Source organism: Anolis sagrei, chromosome 2 (genome assembly GCF_037176765.1).
Source record: "Anolis sagrei isolate rAnoSag1 chromosome 2, rAnoSag1.mat, whole genome shotgun sequence".
NCBI classification, from domain to species: domain Eukaryota; kingdom Metazoa; phylum Chordata; class Lepidosauria; order Squamata; family Dactyloidae; genus Anolis; species Anolis sagrei.
In genome coordinates this window covers 252734453-252757008 of record NC_090022.1, presented here as the reverse complement: position 1 = coordinate 252757008, position 22556 = coordinate 252734453, and the positions used below count along the sequence as shown (strand labels likewise).

The 22556-nt window shown below is 38.0% G+C and overlaps 1 protein-coding gene across 1 annotated transcript in view; it reads left to right on the top strand.

The window, feature by feature from the left end:
- LNPEP (leucyl and cystinyl aminopeptidase) overlaps positions 1-22556 on the top strand; it is a 63181-nt gene that overhangs the window by 32543 nt on the left and 8082 nt on the right. The window contains exons 6-15 of the mRNA XM_060761822.2: positions 5003-5157; positions 5475-5588; positions 8456-8587; positions 10522-10653; positions 12875-13029; positions 15709-15797; positions 17067-17250; positions 17366-17522; positions 18559-18743; positions 21041-21202. Coding sequence (XP_060617805.2) covers positions 5003-5157; positions 5475-5588; positions 8456-8587; positions 10522-10653; positions 12875-13029; positions 15709-15797; positions 17067-17250; positions 17366-17522; positions 18559-18743; positions 21041-21202 — 1465 coding nt within the window. The remainder of the gene's footprint in view (positions 1-5002; positions 5158-5474; positions 5589-8455; positions 8588-10521; positions 10654-12874; positions 13030-15708; positions 15798-17066; positions 17251-17365; positions 17523-18558; positions 18744-21040; positions 21203-22556) is intronic.

Sequence of the window (22556 nt, the reverse complement as noted above, 5' to 3'; positions counted from 1 at the left end):
TCATTTCACATCTGAAAACACTTCCAGGAATGTTGTGAGATTGAGGGAAATTGTTAGCTTCATATTCTCCTATGTTTGAATTTTCTAAACCTTGAATTCTTTTTACTCATATGTGAAAGTATGCATGGATTTTGGTAAATTCATTGCAAATATCCAAATAAAATTTTCTTCTACTTGCATTTGCCAAAATAAGTAGGGCTATTTCCAGCAGAGAGGGAATAATATTGTGTCTTCCTGTCATCATAGAAGCACAGCAATACATATCTAGACATAGGCACACCTAGATCTGCAAAGCTGTTTTTATTTTTCCCTCATCAAATATTTTTGACTCTCAAGTCCTTTCCATCCTAAATATAAATAAAATTGTAAATCTTCATGAACTCTAATAATAATAATACTAACTATCAATAGTGAGAAAGTGGCATAACTCCTTTTTCTTTATTTTGTTAAAACTCGCAGTCACTCAGTGTGCATGATTAGCTGAACATGTTGGGATAGTCTCTGCATAGTATACATGCGCTTGTGTTTTATTTTTCTAGGCCAACTAGTTTTATTTATTTCCTAGTTTTCCTAGTTGTTAGTTTACATACTAAATTTTTGTAGATACTTTATAAAGCTTAGATAAAGTCATCTCTTGCTCTCAACCTTCCAGTCAAATAAGCAGAAGTAGAAAAGGACTGGAAAATAGCTGGCAAGCAAGTAAATTCACCCACTGATTATTAAATAAACATTGGATGGCTGTTGATGAAAAGCCAAATGATGGGATGGAGATCACTGAAATAGAGGTGTTTTAGTAAGATGGGTTGTTTTAACATTTTAATGCTTTTATTTTGGCAAGAGCAGCTATTTTTGATGTTGATGTTATATGTTTTCAGTAACTGCAATGGTTCTATTTTAAGTTACGTTAATTTGACCTACGTACTACTGTTTTTTGTATTGTTTTAACTGCTACTTGCTGTAAGCCGCTCTGAGTCCCTTCCGGGAGAAGGGGCAGGATATAAATAAAACTACTACTACTATTACTACTTCTTTTTCTTATTCCTCTGCTGCAGCAGATAGAAGCTGCTAATAGGAGTAGAGTTTAGGCAGCTGTTGTAGCTGCAGCCCTTCTTGAACTGAGATTGTATGGTGATGTCTCCGGTTGGTATCTCACTTCTATTTTATTTCATGCAATGCTTGAAATAGCAATAAGTTCAAAGAAATAATAAATGAAATGTATATGGCAAATTAATTATTGAAGAAGGGCTTTTCTGAACATGATGCTTAAAGGACATAAGATTATTGTGTCTCAGACCTTCCTAGTGAGGGTGTACTCTAATGCCATTAGTAAAATGACACTTTTGATTACTCATACCCTAACCAAGACTGCCTTGGATCCCCTCCGGAGTGAGAAAGGCAGGATATAAATATGATAAATAAATGAAATCCAAAAAATATTTCTGAGACTAACCATACATAACAGCAAGATAGGTTCTTCAAGCATTTTCTGTACCAAATCATTTAATGTTCAAGAGCTGTATTTGAATGGTTTCCAGAAATACAGTGTTAATCAGTGGAACTATTCAGAGTGGCATAGTGTAATTAATACTCTGTTGACTACATTCTGAAACAGCTGGAGTTTTCTTACAGACTGTAAGAGCGGATTTTCCTGTAATGCATTGCAAGTAGTTTAACTTGCAATAATTACGCATATCTTAATCAAATCTGTTATATGAAGGTAGTGTTGAAGCTAGTGCACCAGTGATCCCAATCAAATATCCAAAATGCAACAGATCTTCTCTTCAAGGGGAGCATACATATCTTCAACCAAAACATGCTAAGTACTCTTTCCCAAAGGGATCAACCCACCGGCTTAACAGGGCCTTCATCTATCTTGGATCCTATGTGTTGTTCCCAGCTCCTGTTCTTATTTTTACTGCATCTTTTAGGTTGGACATGTTAGTGAGAAAGAACTGGGTGTCATCCTTATAATCCAGTTAATGTAGATATTTTAATAATATGGAGTGGAGAGTGAACCTGCTGAGCAATGCACTGCATATGCCATGCCGGCTATCTTTAGCACCATCTTCTGGACAGTGTATCTGCCATATATACACAACTGAAGCAATACCTTGTTTAGAAATGATAGTAGATCCATAGGACAATAGTGTTGATACTCACCTTGCCTCAGGAGGTGCAGAGGATATGATATGAAATGACTGCCACTGTTGCAACCTCCACAATCTCCCAGCCCATATGAGATACATGGAAAAATTCCCATTGACCTCCTCCTGTAACACAGTCCTGCACATTTTGAACATTCTAGAGACCACTCGATGTTTTGTCCAAAATGCATCCAGGAATTCCTTTTCCTTTTACTAGCCTCCACTTTTCTTGTTCTTTGTTTTGGTGGCTTGTTTTAAAGATCTGTCCTCTTTTAACAAGCTGTGGGTAGTTGCCGAATCCCAGCATGTTAAAAGAGCGGACCTGATGGGATCCCTGCTGAAATCTTTAAAGAGGGAGGACCTGAGCTGACACATCAACTCCACCAGGTCATAGAAAAAGTGTGGGTGACCAAGAAAATCCCAGCAGATTTCAAGGATGCCACCATCATCACCCTCTTCAAAAAAGGGGAAAGAACAGACTGTGGAAACTATCGAGGTATCTTCGTTCTAACCTCAGCTGGGAAAATCCTCGCCAAGAATCCTTGCAAACTGCTTTTTGCCCCTCTCAGAAGACACCCTCCCAGAATCCCAGAACGGCTTCCGCCCCTCCAGAGGAACCGTGGACATGATCTTCACTGCACAACAGCTCCAAGAAAAATGCAGAGAACAAAATCAACCTCTGTACATGGCATTCATCGACCTTGCAAAGGCATTTGACACAGTGAATCGTAGCGCCCTCTGGACCATCCTCCAAAGAACTGGGTGTCCTAACAAATTTGTGAACATCCTGCGGCTCCTCCATGATGACATGATGCAACAGTCTTGGACAGCAGTGACTCCCAAAGTGACCCATTTAAGGTGGAATCAGGCGTCAAACAGGGATGTGTTATCGCCCCAACTTTATTCTCCATCTTCATCACTATGATACTTCACCTTGTTGATGGGAAGCTTCCCACTGGAGTGGAAATCATCTATCGGACAGATGGCAAGCTGTTTAACCTCAGCAGACTGAAAGCCAAAACCAAGGTTACAACAACATCTGTTATAGAACTCCAGTATGCTGATGGCAATGCCGTCTGTGCGCATTCAGAAGAAGATCTACAAGCCACTATAAACACCTTTGCAGAAGCATACGAGAAGCTCGGCCTGTCATTGAACATCGAGAAAACCAAAGTGCTGTTCCAGCAGTCACCAGCCAACCCCTCTCCAATGCCAGAGATACAGCTTAATGGTGTAACATTAGAAAATGTTGACCATTTCCGCTACCTTGGCAGCCACCACTCTACCAAAGTCAACATCGACACCGAAATACAACACTCCCTGAGCTCTGCGAGTGCAGCATTTTTCCGAATGAAGCAGAGAGTGTTTGAGGACCAGGACATCCGTAACAATACCAAGGTGCTTGTCTATAAAGCTATTGTCCTCCCAACCCTGCTATATGCCTGCAAAACATGGACTCTCTACAAATATCACATGCAACTCCTGGAACGATTCCATCAGCGCTGCCTCCGGAAAATCCTGCAAATCTCTTGGGAAGACAAGCGGACAAACGTCAGCGTGCTGGAAGAAGCAAAGACCATCAGCATTAAAGCGATGCCGCGATCAACTCTGCTGGACCGGCCACATTGTCCAGATGCCCGACCACCGTCTCCCAAAGCAATTGCTCTACTCCGAACTTAAGAATGAAAAACGGAATGTTGGTGGACAGGAAAAGGGATTTAAAGATGGGTTCAAAGTCAACCCTAAAAACTCTGGCATAGACACTGAGAACTGGGAAGCCCTGGCCCTTGAGCGCTCCAGCTGGAGGTCAGCTGTGACCAGCAGTGCTGCAGAATTTGAAGTGGCACGAATGGAGGGTGAAAGAGAGAAACATGCCAGGAGGAAGGTGCATCAAGCCAACCCCGACCAAGACCACCTTCCACCTGAAAACCAATGTCCTCACTGTGGGAGAAGATGCAGGTCAAGAATAGGGCTCCACGGCCACCTATGGATCCACATGAATACTGATCATGGAAGACTATCCTACTCGTTCAACGAGGGATAGCCTAAGTAAGTAAGTTGCCAAGTCAAGTTTATATGTTTTGCTGTTTACGTACGCTTAGTCAATGATTCTGGATGCAGCTGTCATTTATTTTTCTTGTTGCAAGCAAGCACAAAACTGCAGCAGAAACACATTCTCATGCAGGCTGAAGAAGCAGTCCCAATCTTTCCTCAACCTTATTCCCAATGCCAATGCTACTAAAAAGGTTGCAGCTGGACAGAAAGGACAAAGAGGAAAAGGAAGCAGAAAGACATTTCTTTGTTAGAAGCTTTGTTAATTGGGATATGCCTGTAAAGGTGTACAGGTAGATTTATGGTCATGGTCTTTGATTTATTTGAGCTCTCCCGTGTGATAAACAATTATTCTAAAAACAGTATGCACATAGTATGCATATCCATGCAGCATCATATCAGTGTAGCACTTTTAAAATAGTGGAGCTGCACTATGCTAAATACTGAAGGGATCATATTAATGGTGACAAATATGGAACCTACTTAGCAATAAACTGGTTGCGTAGAAGTAGAAGAGAGAATGAGTTACTGAACCACAGATATAATTTTGTGCATGTTTCTTACCATCTTGTCTGGGAAATTGCATGTTCCTTGTGCTTTGAGTTTTAAAGATTATATTATTTATGATGGATATAGAAATAGATAAAGATTGTGTCTGCCATTGGAATTAGCAAATCACACAAACTTACTTCATCAGATAATAGTATAGTGTGTGTAACCAAAGGGTTCAATAAACTTAATTAGTAGGGAGTTAGACATTCTAATGCTACTGGCTTATTTTAAATGCTTCCTTGTACTCCCTGCAGATTTGGTGGCTCTTCCTGACTTTCAAGCTGGGGCTATGGAAAACTGGGGATTGATCACTTTTCGAGAAACAACACTTCTCCATGATGACGAAATGTCTTCAGCAATGGATAGAAAGAGAGTAGCATCAGTGATTGCTCATGAGCTGGCACACCAGGTGTGAAATGCATTCAGTCTTAAATCATTGCCATTCTGATTCATGCTATTTACAAGTGAATTTGCATTTGGTTATTTCTGCCTTCTAGAAATGGTATTCTCCATCACTCATGAGGATAGTATGATACTGCTGGACTGATCTTGATTTGTGCTTCAAATTTATATATGCAATGAATAACTAAGAGGAATGTTGTTATAGGCAACCAATTCTTATATGTGGATCTTTGAACCCGTCTCAAGTCTTTTTTGTTTGTTTAAAAATGTGCATAATTACCTCTTCTGATGCAGTGAGAATATTTATTTGTTTTGCATTCTTAGTGGTTTGGAAATCTAGTGACCATGGAATGGTGGAATGACCTCTGGCTGAATGAAGGATTTGCCACTTTTATGGAAAACTTTGCCATGAAAGAAGTGTTTCCAGATTTATATAATGTAAGCATATATTGGGTATCTATCTATGTGTTAAAATGTTTCATTTGGATCTGTCTCACACTTCACTTTCAAAATCAAGAGCTGGTTATAACTTTATCTAAGATGCAATTATTTTAAAGAAGAAGCTGATTCATATCCAATTTGCAGATTACAAAAAATATCAGCTGTCTGATGTTTAGTATGTAATGTAAATGCTCAGTTTTACAGTGTTGACTTATGGTCTATCTTTTGAGTTTTCACCCGACTCTTAATAACTATCAGCAGGTACATATTCCATACAATGCAAATAATGAAACTATTAATTTCTGTATCAGCTACAGTCAGTAAAACTGTTATAGGTAGGAGAAATTGTACCTTTCCTTGCAACATATTCAAAATGCCTAACAATAGAGGCAATTGGCACTAATAATGTGTGTGTGTGTGTTGTGTGTGTGTGTGTTGAGGTATGGGAAGAAAAGTAATGTTGCCAGTCTAAATTAAAAAGGGAAATAATACAGTAAGCAATCCCTAGAACGACACCTCTAAAGACTGAATTTAATCATCTGCATTGATGTATGTTACTACATCCAAGTTTTAGTGTGTCCCCTCTGAAAGGAGCCAGATTTCAGTAAAGTTATTGAGATTCAACTGCCCACTCAAGGGCAAAGTATTTTGCATTTTGCAACTGGGATAACTTATAACAATATATTGCTACTGTAAGGATTGCTGAGCCAAGCCCAAAGGGAACAGGGAATACTGATGAGGATGGTAAACGGTGCCAATATTTCTCTTAATGGAAAAGGTTTCTGTGCTTTGACTCTGTGAGCCTGACTCTACCAAAGCAGTTGAGCGTAACTGGAGACTTTGTCATGTAGCCGAACTCATTATGATGGTATCTATTCTAGTGCTTACCAAGTATATGCTAGTTGTGTCATATGCTTTTTTTGTACTGAAGTTTTTTCAAAAAGTCTAGAGAAATATGACTTCTCAAGCACATGAGCCTCAGTAATTATGTATAAGATGTGTAGAGGAATAAAACAGATTCAATTTTTGAAAGTAAAGATAGGTAGCTCAGCTTAAGGAATTTCTCTTTTTCTATAATCTCTCTGCATATTAATTTCTGGGTAGGAGTAATAGACTTTGAACCAAGTAAGAAGTTGGTGAATGAAATGTTCACCACTTGGTGGTGCAAGGTTGCTTTATTAAACAGAAAATTTCTTTGTGAGTGAGCGACCTACCTACTTGACTTACACTGTTCACCTCCTTTTCTTTTCTCCCCTTCCCCCAGCACTATCTGCTGGAATGTCTGGCCACCTGGGGCTGACCTCGGACAGTGATTAATGATCTGCATCTAAAATGTTCACCTATGGAATATGTGTTCAGGAACAGGGGCTAAAAATCCTTAAATAAAACACATTATAATAGCCTACTGAAATTCACTAGGTAAATCAGTAATGTACTCCTTTGCATAAATATTACTGAATAGTAAGACCCACTATGCTAAAGGCTTTAGCCTGGATGTGACTTAAATGAAGCAAAACTCAGGAAGTTGGGGATGAAAGGAGGAAAAACGTGGCAAAATGTATAAACAGTTGCCTTTCTTTTGAGTTTAAGTAACAAAAAAGTATACTTCCTTGCTCTGGCTGACAGTGAGTGGAAGAGATGAAGTTCATACTGTCATTTTTCAAACCTATGACCATGTTGTTCCATTGTCTCTCACACCAATGTATATTGTTTGCTTTACGAGATCCAACATGCCTATGGCATGTGCCCTCACAATCTGTTTCTTTAAAGTGTATGCATTGCAATGAGTGGGTGCTAGAGGAAGAAATGTGGAGTGAATGAAGGCAAAGTCAAGCCCTGACGCGTAAACAGGTTTTGACAACAGAAAGATTGTTTCTGTTCTCAAAGTATTCATTGAGACTGGGAGTTGGGCATGGAAGTATTGCTTGCTTGCAAGCCATAACCCCATCAGGTTGAACACATGACTGCTATGAACCATGTTTAGCATGTTAAGCAGTGTGTGTGTGTCAGACAGAGAGACAGACAGATCAAGCCACTATTGCAACTAACAGACATATGCCTTTTAGAATCTTTTTCTTTTATACCTGGGAGCATAGATGTTCATTGCATGCCTGACATGCAAAATGTGTTGAAGGTAAAATAAGAATAAGGTCATACATAAAGTCGGGAAGAAGAGCTTCCTGGCAAATGCTCTTAGGTAATCATAAAAAGAGCTCCCATCAACATGGGATTGTTTGATCATATTTTGCTGTAATTATGGAATTACAGTTTGACAGGGAAAATTCTCTAAAATTCAATTTGCTCTTTGAGCCCAAATGTTTAATTTGCTCTTTGTGGCCTCAAATGTGCGACTAACCAGGGCAGCAGTAGAATATTCTCTTTCTGATTTGTCCTTACTAAGAAGTACTCATTTTTACTATCCTACAGTTACTGTCTATGGGATGCTGACAGAAGAATTAATGGTCTCAGCTTTAGAAATTCCATGTCCCTCTTTTATTTTATGTGTAATGTAACATCAATGTTATATGAGGTCTGGTGTATATCCCCCAAAGAACACCTAGATAATTAGAATTGAAAATGTGAAAAAGCCATTTCTTCAGATCTTAAATGTGTCTCAGTACTGAATGTACTATTTTTAAATGTTTTAAATGCTCAATATGTATTAATTTCAATTTTAATGTTACTGGAATTGTATGTGTTTTAAGCCATTGAATAATTGCCTATGTGTAAGCCACCTTGAGTCCCCTTTGGGGTAGAGAAAGGTAAGGTATAAATAGAGTAAATAAATAAATAAAGTAAAGCTGTTGGAAAATTTTCAAGTTCATTCCAACATAGGTAATTTTAAATGTATTCCTATTATTCAGGACGACTATTTTCTAAGCCTGCGTTTTAAGACTATGGACAAAGATTCCATGAATTCTTCTCACCCCATCTCCCTGGCTGTCAAGTCATCAGAAGAAATTGAAGAAATGTTTGATGCAGTCTCCTATGTCAAGGTAACTTCAAAAAGTACTGACCAATGTGCTTTTAATAAAGTTAAATGCACTTGCAAAGTTCACACAAATATGTTTCAAATCACATTCTTAGTGTGGGAAGCAGCAGGTCATGAGCTTAAAGGGAAATAAGTGTTTCTAGAATGGGTTAGGAGAGAGGGAGCCTAATGGAAAACATACACAACCATGTGAATTATTATTTGAATTTGAAATTTTAGTAAAACAAAATCTGGTTTTAGTAATATGTTTTATTCAAAACTTTTTTCCAGTAAAACAGTTTTGCGGTTAGGAATTCAAATTATGGGATTGAGCCTAGCCTTTTCAGCTTCCTTCTAGTCTTATTGTGCAGCTATGAGATAAGAGAAGCACAGTGGCCTCTAGAAATGAAAAAGAGGGAGAATAATAAGAAAAGCAACTTTATTTTTATACCCCGTGTCCATCTGCCCAAAGGGACTTGTGGTGGCTTACATGGGGATGGGCACATTAAAATATATAATGGCAACATAAAAACAGAATAAAACAACAACATTATAAAAAAATACAAAAGCAAAACATCAACCAACAACCAACGAGCTCTATGATAACAATCAGTTTCTGGGTATGGGTGGGCAGACTGGTGAAAAGACAATTGTGAGGATAGGGCTGATGGATAAAGTACACAGATCACATGAGAACAGTGAAGATGAAGGGCAGAGCATTATGAATTTAAGTGCAGAACAATAGTAAAATGCTTGGACAAGATTTTGGATCCTAGTTGGGGCCAAGCTATCTGGGAGATTGTCTAGCCAAGTATAGAGTATAACTGTATAGGACACTCTTGAAGCTTCAGCTTCCGTTAATAGACTTGGAAATGGCACAATTACTCTAGGGTGTTTTTTTAATATTTAGATAAAATTGTAACGTCTCTCCTTAATTTTTTTCTTCTTGCAAGTTAATTCTGTACCACATGTTTGATATATTATGATATATTGTGTATTTGATATATGTTCATTTCATTCAAAGAAACAGCTTTTATTTCTTTTTAGCAATGTTGTAATAAAGTGAATATATTTACTTTCAATAAATAAATGAACAAATAAAATAATTAATATCCATCTATGAAGCACAGAAATATGACATTTATGCCTGAATATATTCATACTTACTAACTACAAATATTGGTTCTAAATCCACATATAAATGTATAGAAAACAGATGTATGTGAACTGTTTTCCCACCCCCACTACTTTGGTATTTCTAACCATTCCACAATCATATGTGGCCAGGCCACATCTTGCTCAGATTAAAGGGATAGCTAAGAGCCTTTTTTACCGTCACATCTGTTAAAATGGCCAAAGGTGAAGTTTCTTGCATGTACCAGAACTGTTGATATGAGAGGGAGGGGGGCTCACAGTATGGGGACACATTATCCTTCTGCATTTTTAGTTGTCTTATCTTCAGCCATCCCCAGCTGCTCATGATCATCAAGTCTTGCCCAATTTGCAGACATCTGGAAGCAGCAATAAACACATGCAGGAGTATAGCAAAGGCTGCTTTCTTTTTCTCCTCCTCCTCCTTTTTTTTGGGGGGGGGGGTGGTCAGTGACTTTTTTATGGTAACTCACATTTGTACCATGGCTGATTACCTGAATTTTGTTAGTATCACTGCAGTTCCTCCCCCAGCCCCAGCATCTCTTGTTGGTTGGTGGATTTAGTGAGAGACGAAAGGTCCTCCAGTTTACCATTGCATAATTATTCACATGAAGCAGTTCCACCATGGCAGCATTTACATATGGTTTAACTGTAGATTGTTTCATGTGTATCAAGCTTCAAAGCTACAAAGGCGATAAGAGAGAGAGAGGCAAGCTTGTCAGTGATCTACCTTGTCAGCTGAAGCAGAAAGATTGGAGCAATGAATTGCATTGCAAAACTGCATATGACTTATTTTGTTTCTTACAGGGAGCTTCTCTTTTGTTGATGTTGAAGAACTTTCTCCACAATGATGTCTTCCAAGCTGGCATTCAGATCTATTTGCATGACCACAGCTATGGCTCCACTTTCAGTGATAACTTATGGGATAGTATGAATGAGGTAAGTCTCTTGAACAAGGGGTGGGAGGACTGAAGAAAGCTGGCCACACTGGCCTTATCTGCCAAATATTCCATGTCTGCCTCTCAGGGCTTGTGTAATAATTGGTATAGGTATTAAATGCCAAACAGGAAAGAAGCCCAATAAGAATAAAACAACAGATGCCAAAAGCAGAGATTTTTTTAAAAAATTATTTATTTATTTATTTACTATACTTGTATACCGCCCTTCTCAGCCCAGAGGCTTAGTTATTAAGGAATTATAGGTCTTAAAATTAAAATGCACAAAAAATGAAAAAAGTTATGATCTAGTGCAGAAAAGATCACAGTATACAAGAGTAGTTTAGGGGAGGGCAATTCATAACTAGGTTACACTACTACTGGAAAGATCCTCTGTAATGGCCACCAGATACACCATTAGATATATGATAAAATATGGTATAATTGTTAGGAAAAACTACCCTAAAATACAGCAGAGAATCCAAACATCAAACAGGATACAAAAAATTGAGCATCAGCTCACAGCTTGCAAAGCATGATGTACCGTTGGTTGTGGCTGTTTCAGAGCTTGGGAAGCAAACATGCAGAGTCTAATCTTAAAAACTCACAAAATGTTTATTTACAATAATAAAGAACTAACTACATTTCTTCATGGTAAAGTACTGGGTCTGAGGTACTTTTAACACCCATCTCTTCTAAAGTTTCAAAGAGAAGGAAAAATCATGCAAGCACTACATCTCTGACACACAGAGAGAGATCTCAAAGCACACAGCACATGCTTTCCATACTAAAGTGTAAGAAGGCAGAAGTCAGATTCAGAAAGGCTTGCAGTAGAGAAGTATCCATATTAAACAACCAATCAGAATGAGAGCCGAAAGAGAGAAGAGAGAAGAAAAAGATACATTCCCAATTGTCATTCAGGAGACATGGGGTAAGGGAAACCCTTAATAATAATAATTAATAATAATCTTTATTTGTACCCCGCTACCATCTCCCCAAAGGACTCAGTGTGGCTTACATTAGGCCGAGCCCACAATACAACAATGGAACAATAGCAACAATAATACAACAATAAATAAAATTCATAAATAGAAAATAGCAATAAACATTAACAATAACGCAACGACGTTTAAAAACCTATGGCAGGGCCAAATGTACTATTTAAATTTTAAAAAATAATGCTGGGCTTAGTCTATACTAAGCTAACTAAACTGTTTCTCATTGAGGACTTGAGACTTGGGCAGTGTGGGGTTGGAAATGGCCCATATAACCATAATGTGGTTATATGGGACATTTCCAGTTACGGTAATCGTTTCCTTTCCAATATTTTTGGGCTCACTGATGTTTTCTGTCAGTTTCCAAAGGGAGCCCCACATGTGACACTGCAGTAACCCAAATGGGAGTTTAGCAGAATATTCTCAATTGCAGCAAGATTCTCTGTCAAAACAGCGTTGTAGCTGACAGTCGCACCTTAAAACTGGAAAAAGGCACTACTTGCTGGGGAGCTGATAATGCTAGATTGAAGAGTATCTGTGGAAGCGTAACTGTTCCTTAGTTGGACTGTGTTGCAGATATCCTCCTTATTTCCTTATAGTCCTCAGCTAAAATCTGTATTAAAGATATGTGCAGGATCTACCAATAAGGAGTGAGTCCACTTAAAAATCTCGATCCCTCTTTTTAGAGGGAATAAGGTAGCTTTCCTTTTGGATCTTCTCCTTCCCCAGTGATCTCCTAGTGTTCTTCTAGCTAAGACCAACCTTCACAAACAGAGGTCAATCCTTTCTGGGCAGGCTTTGTTCTCAACTGTTGGTGTTTATGCAAGCAAGGAAGGGAATTTAATAATTGCAGAAATGAAATGATGGTCAATTATTCAAATTTGGACTTTCCTGTACTTTTAGCACATCTGCAAGAAATAAACACGAACCATGTGCTAACTAAAGCCGTTTTCTTTTCTTTTTAGTCTGATGATGATTTTAATAGTTGTTCTTTTTGTTGTTGAAAAGTTGGTTTTAAATTTAAGTAAATAAAATGTGTATATTTGTGTATGTGAAATTTTTTTTGTGTAAAGCTATGGTAACTTATAAAATAGGCAGCTTATTGCCCTCTGGTGGTGTCAAGGATGGGGGTTAAGACTGTTTGTTTAATGAACAGAGAAGCAAAGCACTGATTGTGTCCCTTTCAGTATTTTTACCTCAAAGCTTGTTCTTCTGTGTGTGCTTTCCTAGGTAACCAATGGAACAGTAAATATAAAAACCATTATGAAAACGTGGACTACCCAGAAAGGATTTCCCTTGGTGACTGTTAGAAGGGAAGGAAAACGTATCAATTTGCAGCAAGAGAAATTTGAGCATGATTTGGAAAACCAGACCTTTCCTTCAAGGTTTATTTTTTTCCTTTTGTTTTTCCTTTGAGTAGCCTGCCTGCAGGTTTTTCCTTCAACTTCAGGCATTTAAGTCTAAGACATTGTATCTATCTACTTGTAAAATATTTTCCTATGTATATTTTTAGATATACTCTCATATATACATTGTTAGACACTAGACTTCCCTCCTTACTGTATTTAAAGTTGTGCAATAGATTGGGGAAGCAATTATAAGATGAAAGTGGAGGGTGAGGTGACAATAAAGTAAAATGCATTTGTGACATTTCAGGAATTCCATAATTTCTGTAGGGAAAATGGGGTTGGTAATGGATCTCCAGTTTAATTTATAGGGTCTGATGTATTGGTAATGAACTTTACTCCTTGCAAGCCGTTTGTAAGATTTCTGTGCATCTTGCAGTGCATGTTATTAAAACTTCATTCATGATGAGAGCAGTGTTGGGGTGGGCAACTTGTGACTCTCCAGAAGCTGTTGGATTGCAGCGTTCATCAACCCTAAGCTGAGAAATGCTGGAAATTGTAGTCCAACTACATCTGGAGTGCCATATATAGAAGCAATGATAGGATGAGGAATATTAATTTGGAAAACGGGAAGCTGTGTGTCATAAAATAAAAAGAGTATCAATATAAACCCATTTTGTACATGCCAAGTAGCAGAAAAGTATTCTTTCCTTGATTTCTTTTTTCTGTAGTAATTTGGATTTGCTCTTTTTCTTTTCTTTTCTTTTCTTTTCTTTTTTTTGCTGTGAAATAATGTGTGAATCCTCATATTATAGGAGGAATGAAAGAATAAAAGCAATAAGGTAGACTTCCTCTGCTAACCACACAGACCTCCAGGATGTAACTATAATGACCCATCCAACGTAGTCTAATGAAGTTCTAAGCCAGTGGTTCTCAACCTGTGGGTCCCCAGATGTTTTGGCCTACAACTCCCAGAAATCCCAGCTAGTTTACCAGCTGTTAGGATTTCTGGGAGTTGAAGGCCAAAACATCTGGGGACCCACAGGTTGAGAACCACTGTTCTAAGCCAAAGTATTTTTTAGGAGCTAAAGTTGCAAACCTTGGCTCTTTGACATTAAATGGGGGACAGTAAGTTGCTGACACTTCTTTCCACATTCAAAAGAATCAATTGCTATCATAACTTTTGAAAAAATGCTCTGAGCAGGCAAATCTGGATATTAAATGAAGGATGGGGACTACTGATAAGTTGTTTGTCATCTAGCCAGTTCGCCATGGTTACAATTACAGAAGCCTGATTCCATTCATATAGTGCCCTCAGCTGGATCGAAATGACAGTATTTGTGTGGTTTTATATGTAGTGGAAGAGGTGTCATTACAGTCAAATAATAAAAGCTGAACTCATTTCAGTGCTGGATGCGGCACTGAATTAAGAGGAGCATTCTCTTTCCTCACCTATAATACAGAAAACTCAAATAAGCCATAATACTAAGAACACCTAAGGATTTAATGCTGATGTGATGGTAATGGTAATAATGATACTTTACTGCCACTTAGGTGAATTTTCTCCTACTTTGTATTTCTGCATATATCCGTAGTGTTGGGGTTCAGCCTGAACTTGAACTTGAACCTGATTCTCTGTTTGTTCCTCCTGATGCTAATGAAAGTATATTTACTGATGCTAGTGGAAGTGTACCTTTTGATGCCAATGCTCCTGAAATTAGTGAGGAAGAAACTGCTGTAGGTTTGGAAAATGCCAATGTTCCTGAAATTAGTGAGGAAGGAACTTCTGTAGATTTGGAAAATGAAAGTACCAGTGTTCCTGAGAATGTTTCAGAGGGAGACCTTGAACTTTCCCTCCCTTCTGCACCTGTTAACTGTAATGACAACAGAAGGGGCCAAATTTGGGAAGACAGAAGTAAAACACTCAGTTTGCGTCGATCCTCCCGAATTCAAGAATTAAAAACATTAGCTTCAAAACAGAAGGGCGGTTCACGGAACCGATTCTTGAGTTTTAATTGCAATACGCCAGGCTGATTGCCTCAGTTCAGGCATCGTTTCAGAATTGATGAAGACCTTGGCAGTTCTCCCGGTTCCCTGGCCATAGTTTAGGAAGATTTCTAGGATATCAAGTACAGTTAGTGGATTGCTAACAGATTCCAGTATTTTCCCAGTGAGGCTTTTGGTTTTGCTTTGTCCATTTAAATTCATGTTTGCTGATTTTGCTGTGGCTTTTGACTTGCATTTTTCCTTTATTTTGTAACCATTTTTTCTTCAATAAAAAAGGATTGTTTTTCATAGCCAAGTGTGGTGGATAGTTATCTGAGGGCCTCGTTCCCTGCTCTGGATTGCAACATGTAGTTAGAAAATGGCTTTTAAATGTTTGTGTGTATGCAATTAAAACAAAAGTTCCTTCAAGATCTATTTGTTTGTGTAGTAATTGCTTCTGCAAAACACTTCTATTGGCATTTTCATCAGTGGGATAAACTGCAGCAAGCCACACAAGCAACTATCAATATATTCCTAGGAATTACCATTATTACATTGACTTGTTTCTGTGGTTATGATGATTATTTTTACCCTGGGGATTAGTAGTAATGTGTTTTCCATTTTAATTTAACTTTGTGCATTTCCACATAAATATTGAGAATAGTAGCTACAGTTATCCTACACAAAAGTGTAGAATTTTACAATAAGTGTGTAATTACTTTTCTTTTTCAGTTCCCTGTGGCGTATACCTCTTTCTTACAAGGCCAGCAATCACAGTTCATTTCTCCCCTTTAACGTATATTTACTGGAACAAAGGTCAGGTATGTTTTGTGTCTTTGTGTGTGTCTCTTGAAAACATGGGAAGGGGGTGACAATGATTGACTTCATTTAGAGAAATTCATGTCACAAAAAACTCAGTAGTTCCAACCCCTGGTTCCTTTCACTCACTTTACTCTTTTTCACCTTGTAATCTCTCTCTGGATTGGGTACCCTATGTGGACCAATGGATGTGTTGTTCTGTGGGTTCATTGTGGTAAGCATGACCAGATACTGAATGGTATCAGCCAGACACAATTGGAAAAAAAAAGAAAGATCAAGCAAGCAGAAGAGAATTCTTAAGACACATTGAGATAACACACTAAACCCTATTTAGTTCTTCTTTCTAACTTACAGTTCTAGGTCTGGTATAGTTTTTTCCTGTTCTTAGGCCATCTATTCTTCTTTCTACATCACCTTTCCCCATAATTGCCTTGTGTTAGAAACAAGCTGCAGTTTTGTATCATTCCCGCATACCGTAGCCCCCCCCCCCTTCACAGCGTTCCCTGAGCTGTGATTGGCTGACTTGCTCTTCATAAGGCTAGAATTTGGAAATGTAACCTTTTTTTAAAAAAAATGACATGTCTAAATATATCGAGCACTTCTGAAGGTAGATACAGAAGATAAGAGAAAGGGAAGGGAATGTATCTGAATGGAAACATTGCATGGCTAATTTAACAACACACCCTGTTTACTTAAACCCAGCTAATGTATACATATAACGCTGTGTTTCTGTTGCACCCTACTTCTTTTGCTAATTATGAGCATATTGTGCTCCTCTCTTTTGAGATTTGTAGATCCAGGTCTTTGATGTCTAATCTGAATGTACTTTCTATTTGGCTGAAGGTAGCTCTTTGAACATAGCAGACCTACTTTGAAGTTTTAATGGAAGCCAAAATTGTTGTGGATAGCTTTATGTAACATAAATTACACTATCTAAGATATAGAATGAATGGGGCAGTAGAGCCAACCACAAAGATGGTTTGGAGCCTTGACCTTGTCCTCAACGCACTGAGTAAGCCCCCTTTTGAGCCTATATATCAGTGGATATGTTGTATATGTCCTGGAAGATGGGCTTTTTGGTAGCAATTACTTTGTCTAGAAGGGCAAGCGAGTTGTGTGCTCTTTGATTGGAGGCATCATATCTTTGGTTCCAAAAGGAAAAAGTAGAGCTCTGTACTGATATCGCTTTTCTGCCCAAAATAGCATCTAAGTTCTAAATATTAGGAAGGATTTTGAATATTGAAACAAATCAATCCTCTCTTTCTGCCCAGGTTTTATTGACCTTCCAGACCCAGTGGAGTGGATAAAATTCAATGTAGACTCAGATGGTTACTACATTGTCCAGTATGCGGAAGATGACTGGAATGCTCTAATTGAATTACTGAAGACAGATCCCACTGCTCTAAATCCCAAAGACAGAGCAAATCTGATCCATGACATTTTTAATCTAGCAGGGTAATTCTTTGTTTGTTTGTTTGTTTGTTTGTTTGGGGAGGTTGTTAAAGTAAAAAAACAACAATCACCACATTTGAGCAAAATGCTTGACTGTTTCTTATTGATGTTCCTTTAGGGTGGGAAAAGTACCTTTGGCCAAGGCCTTTAAGTTGATTGACTATTTAGAAAAAGAAAACAGCACTGCTCCAGTCATGCAAGCTTTGAACCAAATGAGCCATATCTTCAACCTTGTTGAAAAAAGGAGAATGCAGGACCTTTCATCCAGAGTACTGGTAAGTTCTTGAAAAGTTGTGCAGTTCTGAAGGTTAGAGAGGCTGTGTCAAGTAGCAGCACGATTCCTTGTGAAAACTATCTCTGTATGGCATCTGTTGTATTTTTGTTTATGAAATGTTATGTGTAATGATATCTCACTCACTTTGTAGACCTTGCCACTTAAAAGCATGTTGTAGTATCTTAGTGGATGAAAATACCAACTGCATATAACTACATTCCTTGTATCATGGTGAACAGAGATGCATATTCCAGACAAAACAGAAGAAATAGCACACAATACTTTTCATTTCTTCAAGCTTCTAATATTTTTAATTAAATATTATCTATTCTAGTCATATGCTTAAGACTGCTAGTACCCATTGCATGGGGCTGGGACTAGGAAGAGGTTTTGCCTTTCCCTGGGGTTTGGCAGACCAAATGTTCCTCTAACTCCCATGTTTAAAAATAAATTTCCAAGGACAAATTACCCATCCATTAGACTACTAGATGCAGCAGTCTATCATTTGAATGTAATTTCATCCCAGGCCTCCTTTAGGCTAGAACAAGCATTTCTTCAAAAAAAAAAAAAGAAAAAAAAAAAGACAGGATTGGTCAGAAATCCCTTTTTTGCCATTTAAAATAGGATAAGCGGTTGGGAGTGGGATATGACATTTAAATGATAAATCATGCTCTATAAAATAAATGGCCATTTTGCAGGGTGTTCAGGCAGCTTAGAATATAGTCTGGAACTGCGCTGTGCATTTTGGGAAGCCAGATCTTTCCCTTAAAAAAGTGTACTTTCACTAATGAAAGAAGATTTTCTTTAGAACAAGAAAAAAATGACTTTTTTGTGACATGCAGTGCCTACAGTGAGATGTTTTCCTTGTACCACCTCTTTACAACTTTACTGCTCATCTTACATTCCTAACAGTTAATCAATTCTAATATTATTGCTTCATGGAAAAATATAGTTTATAACTAACAAGTGCTACAAAGAAATAATTACAGAATGTCTGCAGTAGTTTGGTGGAAATTTTAGCCTTTGCTGTTTTGTAGTACAAGATAAACAAGCTACTTGGGGACAAGATAAACCAGCAGACATGGACAAATAATGGGACCCTCTCTGAACAAGAGCTGCAGTCAAACCTATTAACGTTCGCCTGTTCCCATGGCTTGGGAAAATGTACCGAGACTGCTATTCAGCTGTTTAACAAGTGGAAGGACTCCAATGGCACAGAAAGGTAAAACCTTAAAAGTGTTATTTGGTTCAAACCATGTTTGCATTACAAAAATTTAATTTTTACAAAAATGTGAATTGGCTGCTGTCACCACAAAAGGATGGTACTTTTTCTTTATATCGATTTATATTGACATCTTTTTACTAGATGAGAGACTATACTGTTCAATAGATGCTTTTGCCACAGAAGCACAATATAATAGCAAAACCATTTCCTGATTGTTCATATATGAACTGGATAGGTACAGAATGCAGCTTTCTCCACGTTTCCATGGGCTCTTTAATCTGATTGCAGCGAAACTGAAGCTAGATGTTGCAGTCAAGCTTCAAGAAGATTAATATGTAAAGTATAGATGAGTAACTTTGTGAAGGCCAAGAGTATTTCCCCTGCTGACCTTCCCTCCCAAAACAAGCACAATTAACATTGTTTTCCTCTGCAATCCCTCTCAGAATAATTACAGAAAGTGATGGGCTGCTAAGGAAAACGAAAGTGTTTGCAGGTCATATGTGGTTTGGGGTATTTGTGTAGATGGGGAGTGCTTGAATATTCGCATGTGAGTGGAAGGCTTCCTGTGTGATTTGGAGTACACATTTTAGCAAGATAGGCCGGAGTCTTAAAAAAAGATCACAAAAGTCAGGTTCTAGGGCTGAAGGCAGCCTACAGACTGCACTGTGTTCACTCCAATGAAACATGAGTTCATCTAATTGGATATGAGTTGGTTGACAAGAGATTTTTAGCTTTACAGCATTCTTCTTCATAAGAAATAACATTTACCTTAACCTTTCAGTCTCATCTCCCTCAGCACACCCATATACATGCCTTGTTTGTAGGTTTATTTTATGTTATGTATATGCTGCCTTTCCTCCTAGGCTTAGGGACATGTACTTAATTTTTAGTTAAAATGCTTTCAATAAAACTACAATAAAATATACAGGGTAAAAAGTAAACATCCCAAAATACTTATAGTATTAAAACACCAGTTGGAACAGTTTAAAATCACAATGCCTATGATAAATAGTAAAACATTTAAAAGTCCAGCATATTCTTTTTAAGACATTGGACCATATCAAGCAGGCAGTTCCTAGAGGTCTTTAAAGAAATTTACAGACTTTCTCCAAGCTCATTCTAAGAATTCAGTCCTGATTTGTAGAAATGAAACTTGAGTCTAGCACTCTGGGGAACTTTGGTTCTTCATTTCAGGGCAAAGAGCTTGTGTTGCTCCCTCAGCATCTCATGGAGAGCTCTTGCCACAAAAGAACTTCCTTAAGGCCCGTCGCAAACTAGGTTTCTGCTGGAGAAAACCTTGCTAGCAAGTCCCTGACGTCATGAACCTTCGCCTTTCTCCCCGCCCCTTTCTCCGCCCCTTTCTCTTTGCGAGCGTGGTTTTTCCTTTGCTAGGGCAGCATTGCCCGCATTTTCTCTCAGTTGAATTCTGCCAACTGAGAGAAAATGCGGGCAATGCAGCCCTAGCAAAGGAAAAACCACGCTCGCATGGAGAAAGGGGCAGAGAAAGGGGCGGGGAGAGAGGCGGAGTCTCGTGACGTCAGGGACATGCTAGCAAGGTTTTCTCTCGCAGGAATAGAGTTTGCGACGGGTCTTAGTGAGGAAGGGGGAAACCTACTGACCACATCTCCTAAAGCTAGAAAAGGGTTGCAATGATTAGGAGCTGTAATAAAGAAATTCCACCCTTTCTTTAAAGGCTCAGAGGGTGAAACTGTTCGGATTACCTTGATCTGCTTGAACCTCAATAGTACAGCAAAGAGTGGGGCTGGACTGTCCATTAGTTAACTTTCTCAGCTGCAGCTATCAGAGCTTCACCTTTTGTCATCTTAACTCTATTTTTTTGTGAACACTTGGAAACAAAATGGAAGTTGGCTCTGTGCCTATGGGACATGACCCTGCATGTCTGCTGTCTCATTGGTCAAAAATAGCACTTGTAATGGTATGCCATTATTGAATCATTAATGTGATTGTAGTCGTGTCAGCATAGTCCATGAGCCAACACATAGGTTTTTCAAGCCACAGTACTGTATCCTAATGGAAATGTGAGTAACTCTATTCTGATACAATTTTTACTCACGGAATTACAGTGTTTCATAACATATAGCATTGGCTCATAGTTGCCAAATATCTAAAAAGTTTTGCAGTGCAAGCTTGTATATCATACAGATTGTTTCATCTGTTTGAGAATTGTTTTGAGAAAAGCTATCACTCATCCTGTTTTACCTAATGCTTTGATGTGGATGATATTTTTGTCTATTCTCATAAAGGTTTTCCTTTCCTTTTCCCCTTCTCTTTAGCCTGCCAACAGATGTTATGAAGATCATATTCATAGCAGGGGCGAAAACTGGATCTGGCTGGGACTTCCTTTTAAGCATGTATCATTCTTTGGTTTCTGAACCAGAAAAACTCAAAATCCTTGAAGCACTGTCCAGCTCAGATGATGTTAGAAGACTGAGCTGGTATGAAGCTGTTCCCCCAACTGACATGCTGCTCACTTTTACTGTATTAATTTTGGCTACCTTTCGTTAAACCAGTTGAATACGGTTGATTGATTTAAATATGGGTCATTGAGAAGAGCACAGTGCATCTGGTGACATAGAGTAGATGTGTCTTCCTCCAGGTCAGGTTGGAGCATGTATATTTCACAACAGTATGGAAACAAAATAGAATAAATATTTTAAATATGGGAGTGAGAGCTGAGAATCAAGGAAACTTCCACAGCTTGAATAAATAATAACAAGCATGTTCTGTTTGTGCAGATGTTCATTTAGTCTTGTTGGAAAATCAAAGCCTGTGCTTATGTTGTCTTACTACAGACATCCATGTACCGTATTTTTAAATTGGACTGCAAGGAAACAAACCTGAACAGGGTTTTAAATTGCAGCACAATGTATCATTTTAAGGGTTTTATATAAGACTAGCCATCCCCTGCCAGGTGTTGCTGTGACCCTGACTAGTAATCTGGAAATGAAAGTAATGAGAAAGTGTTGGTTTCTAATATATGTAATTTCTTTATGCTTGTGGGTAAACAGCATTTCTTCTTGTTTCTTTGTCATTGTTGATGTAGAGATTGTCTGGTTTGCCTACTCTGGATAATGCAACATATAATTGTCCTTTTTTCTGAATAATCTTTATTTAGATTAAAATACAAAATACATTTTGTATTTTGTACAAAATACATCAGTAGTAGCTACTGATACTAAAGAGAATCAGTAGCTTTAGATAGCTAATATAAGAGTATAGTTAGAATTATTTATTTATTATTTTATTTCAGTTACTTCTACCCCGCCCTTCTCACCCCCGAGGGGGGACTCAGGGTGGCTTACAAAAAAGGCACAATTCGATGCCTATGTCAAATATATATACATACATAAAAGCAATTAAACAGTTAACAGGTTAAAATCATTAGTACATAACACAATAGTATGATTGAGAATGATTGAGATTGAGGGAAAAAGAAAGAATAGCAGTTGTGTAGTGTGTGTGGGGGTGTCTGTGTATGTAGAAATAGAGAGAAAAGCAGCGAGGAGTATAAAAGCAGATAAGAGTGTAGCATTTTTGACTTCCCGGTATCTTCTATGAGGTTCTTTCCTTTTCCTTTTCTTTTTCCTTTTTTGTTCTTTTTTATCTTGTTCTCCCTCGATTTGTATTATCCATCTATTTCTTTTTAAATAATTATTTTCATGTTCTTTTCTTTTATTAGGTATGTTGTTACTTGTTTCCAATCTGCCTTTGGCATGCCCTTCTTTTTAGATAATAAATAAGTCAGTTTATCCATATTTCTTATGTCTAGGATTTTTGTTAGCCGCTCCA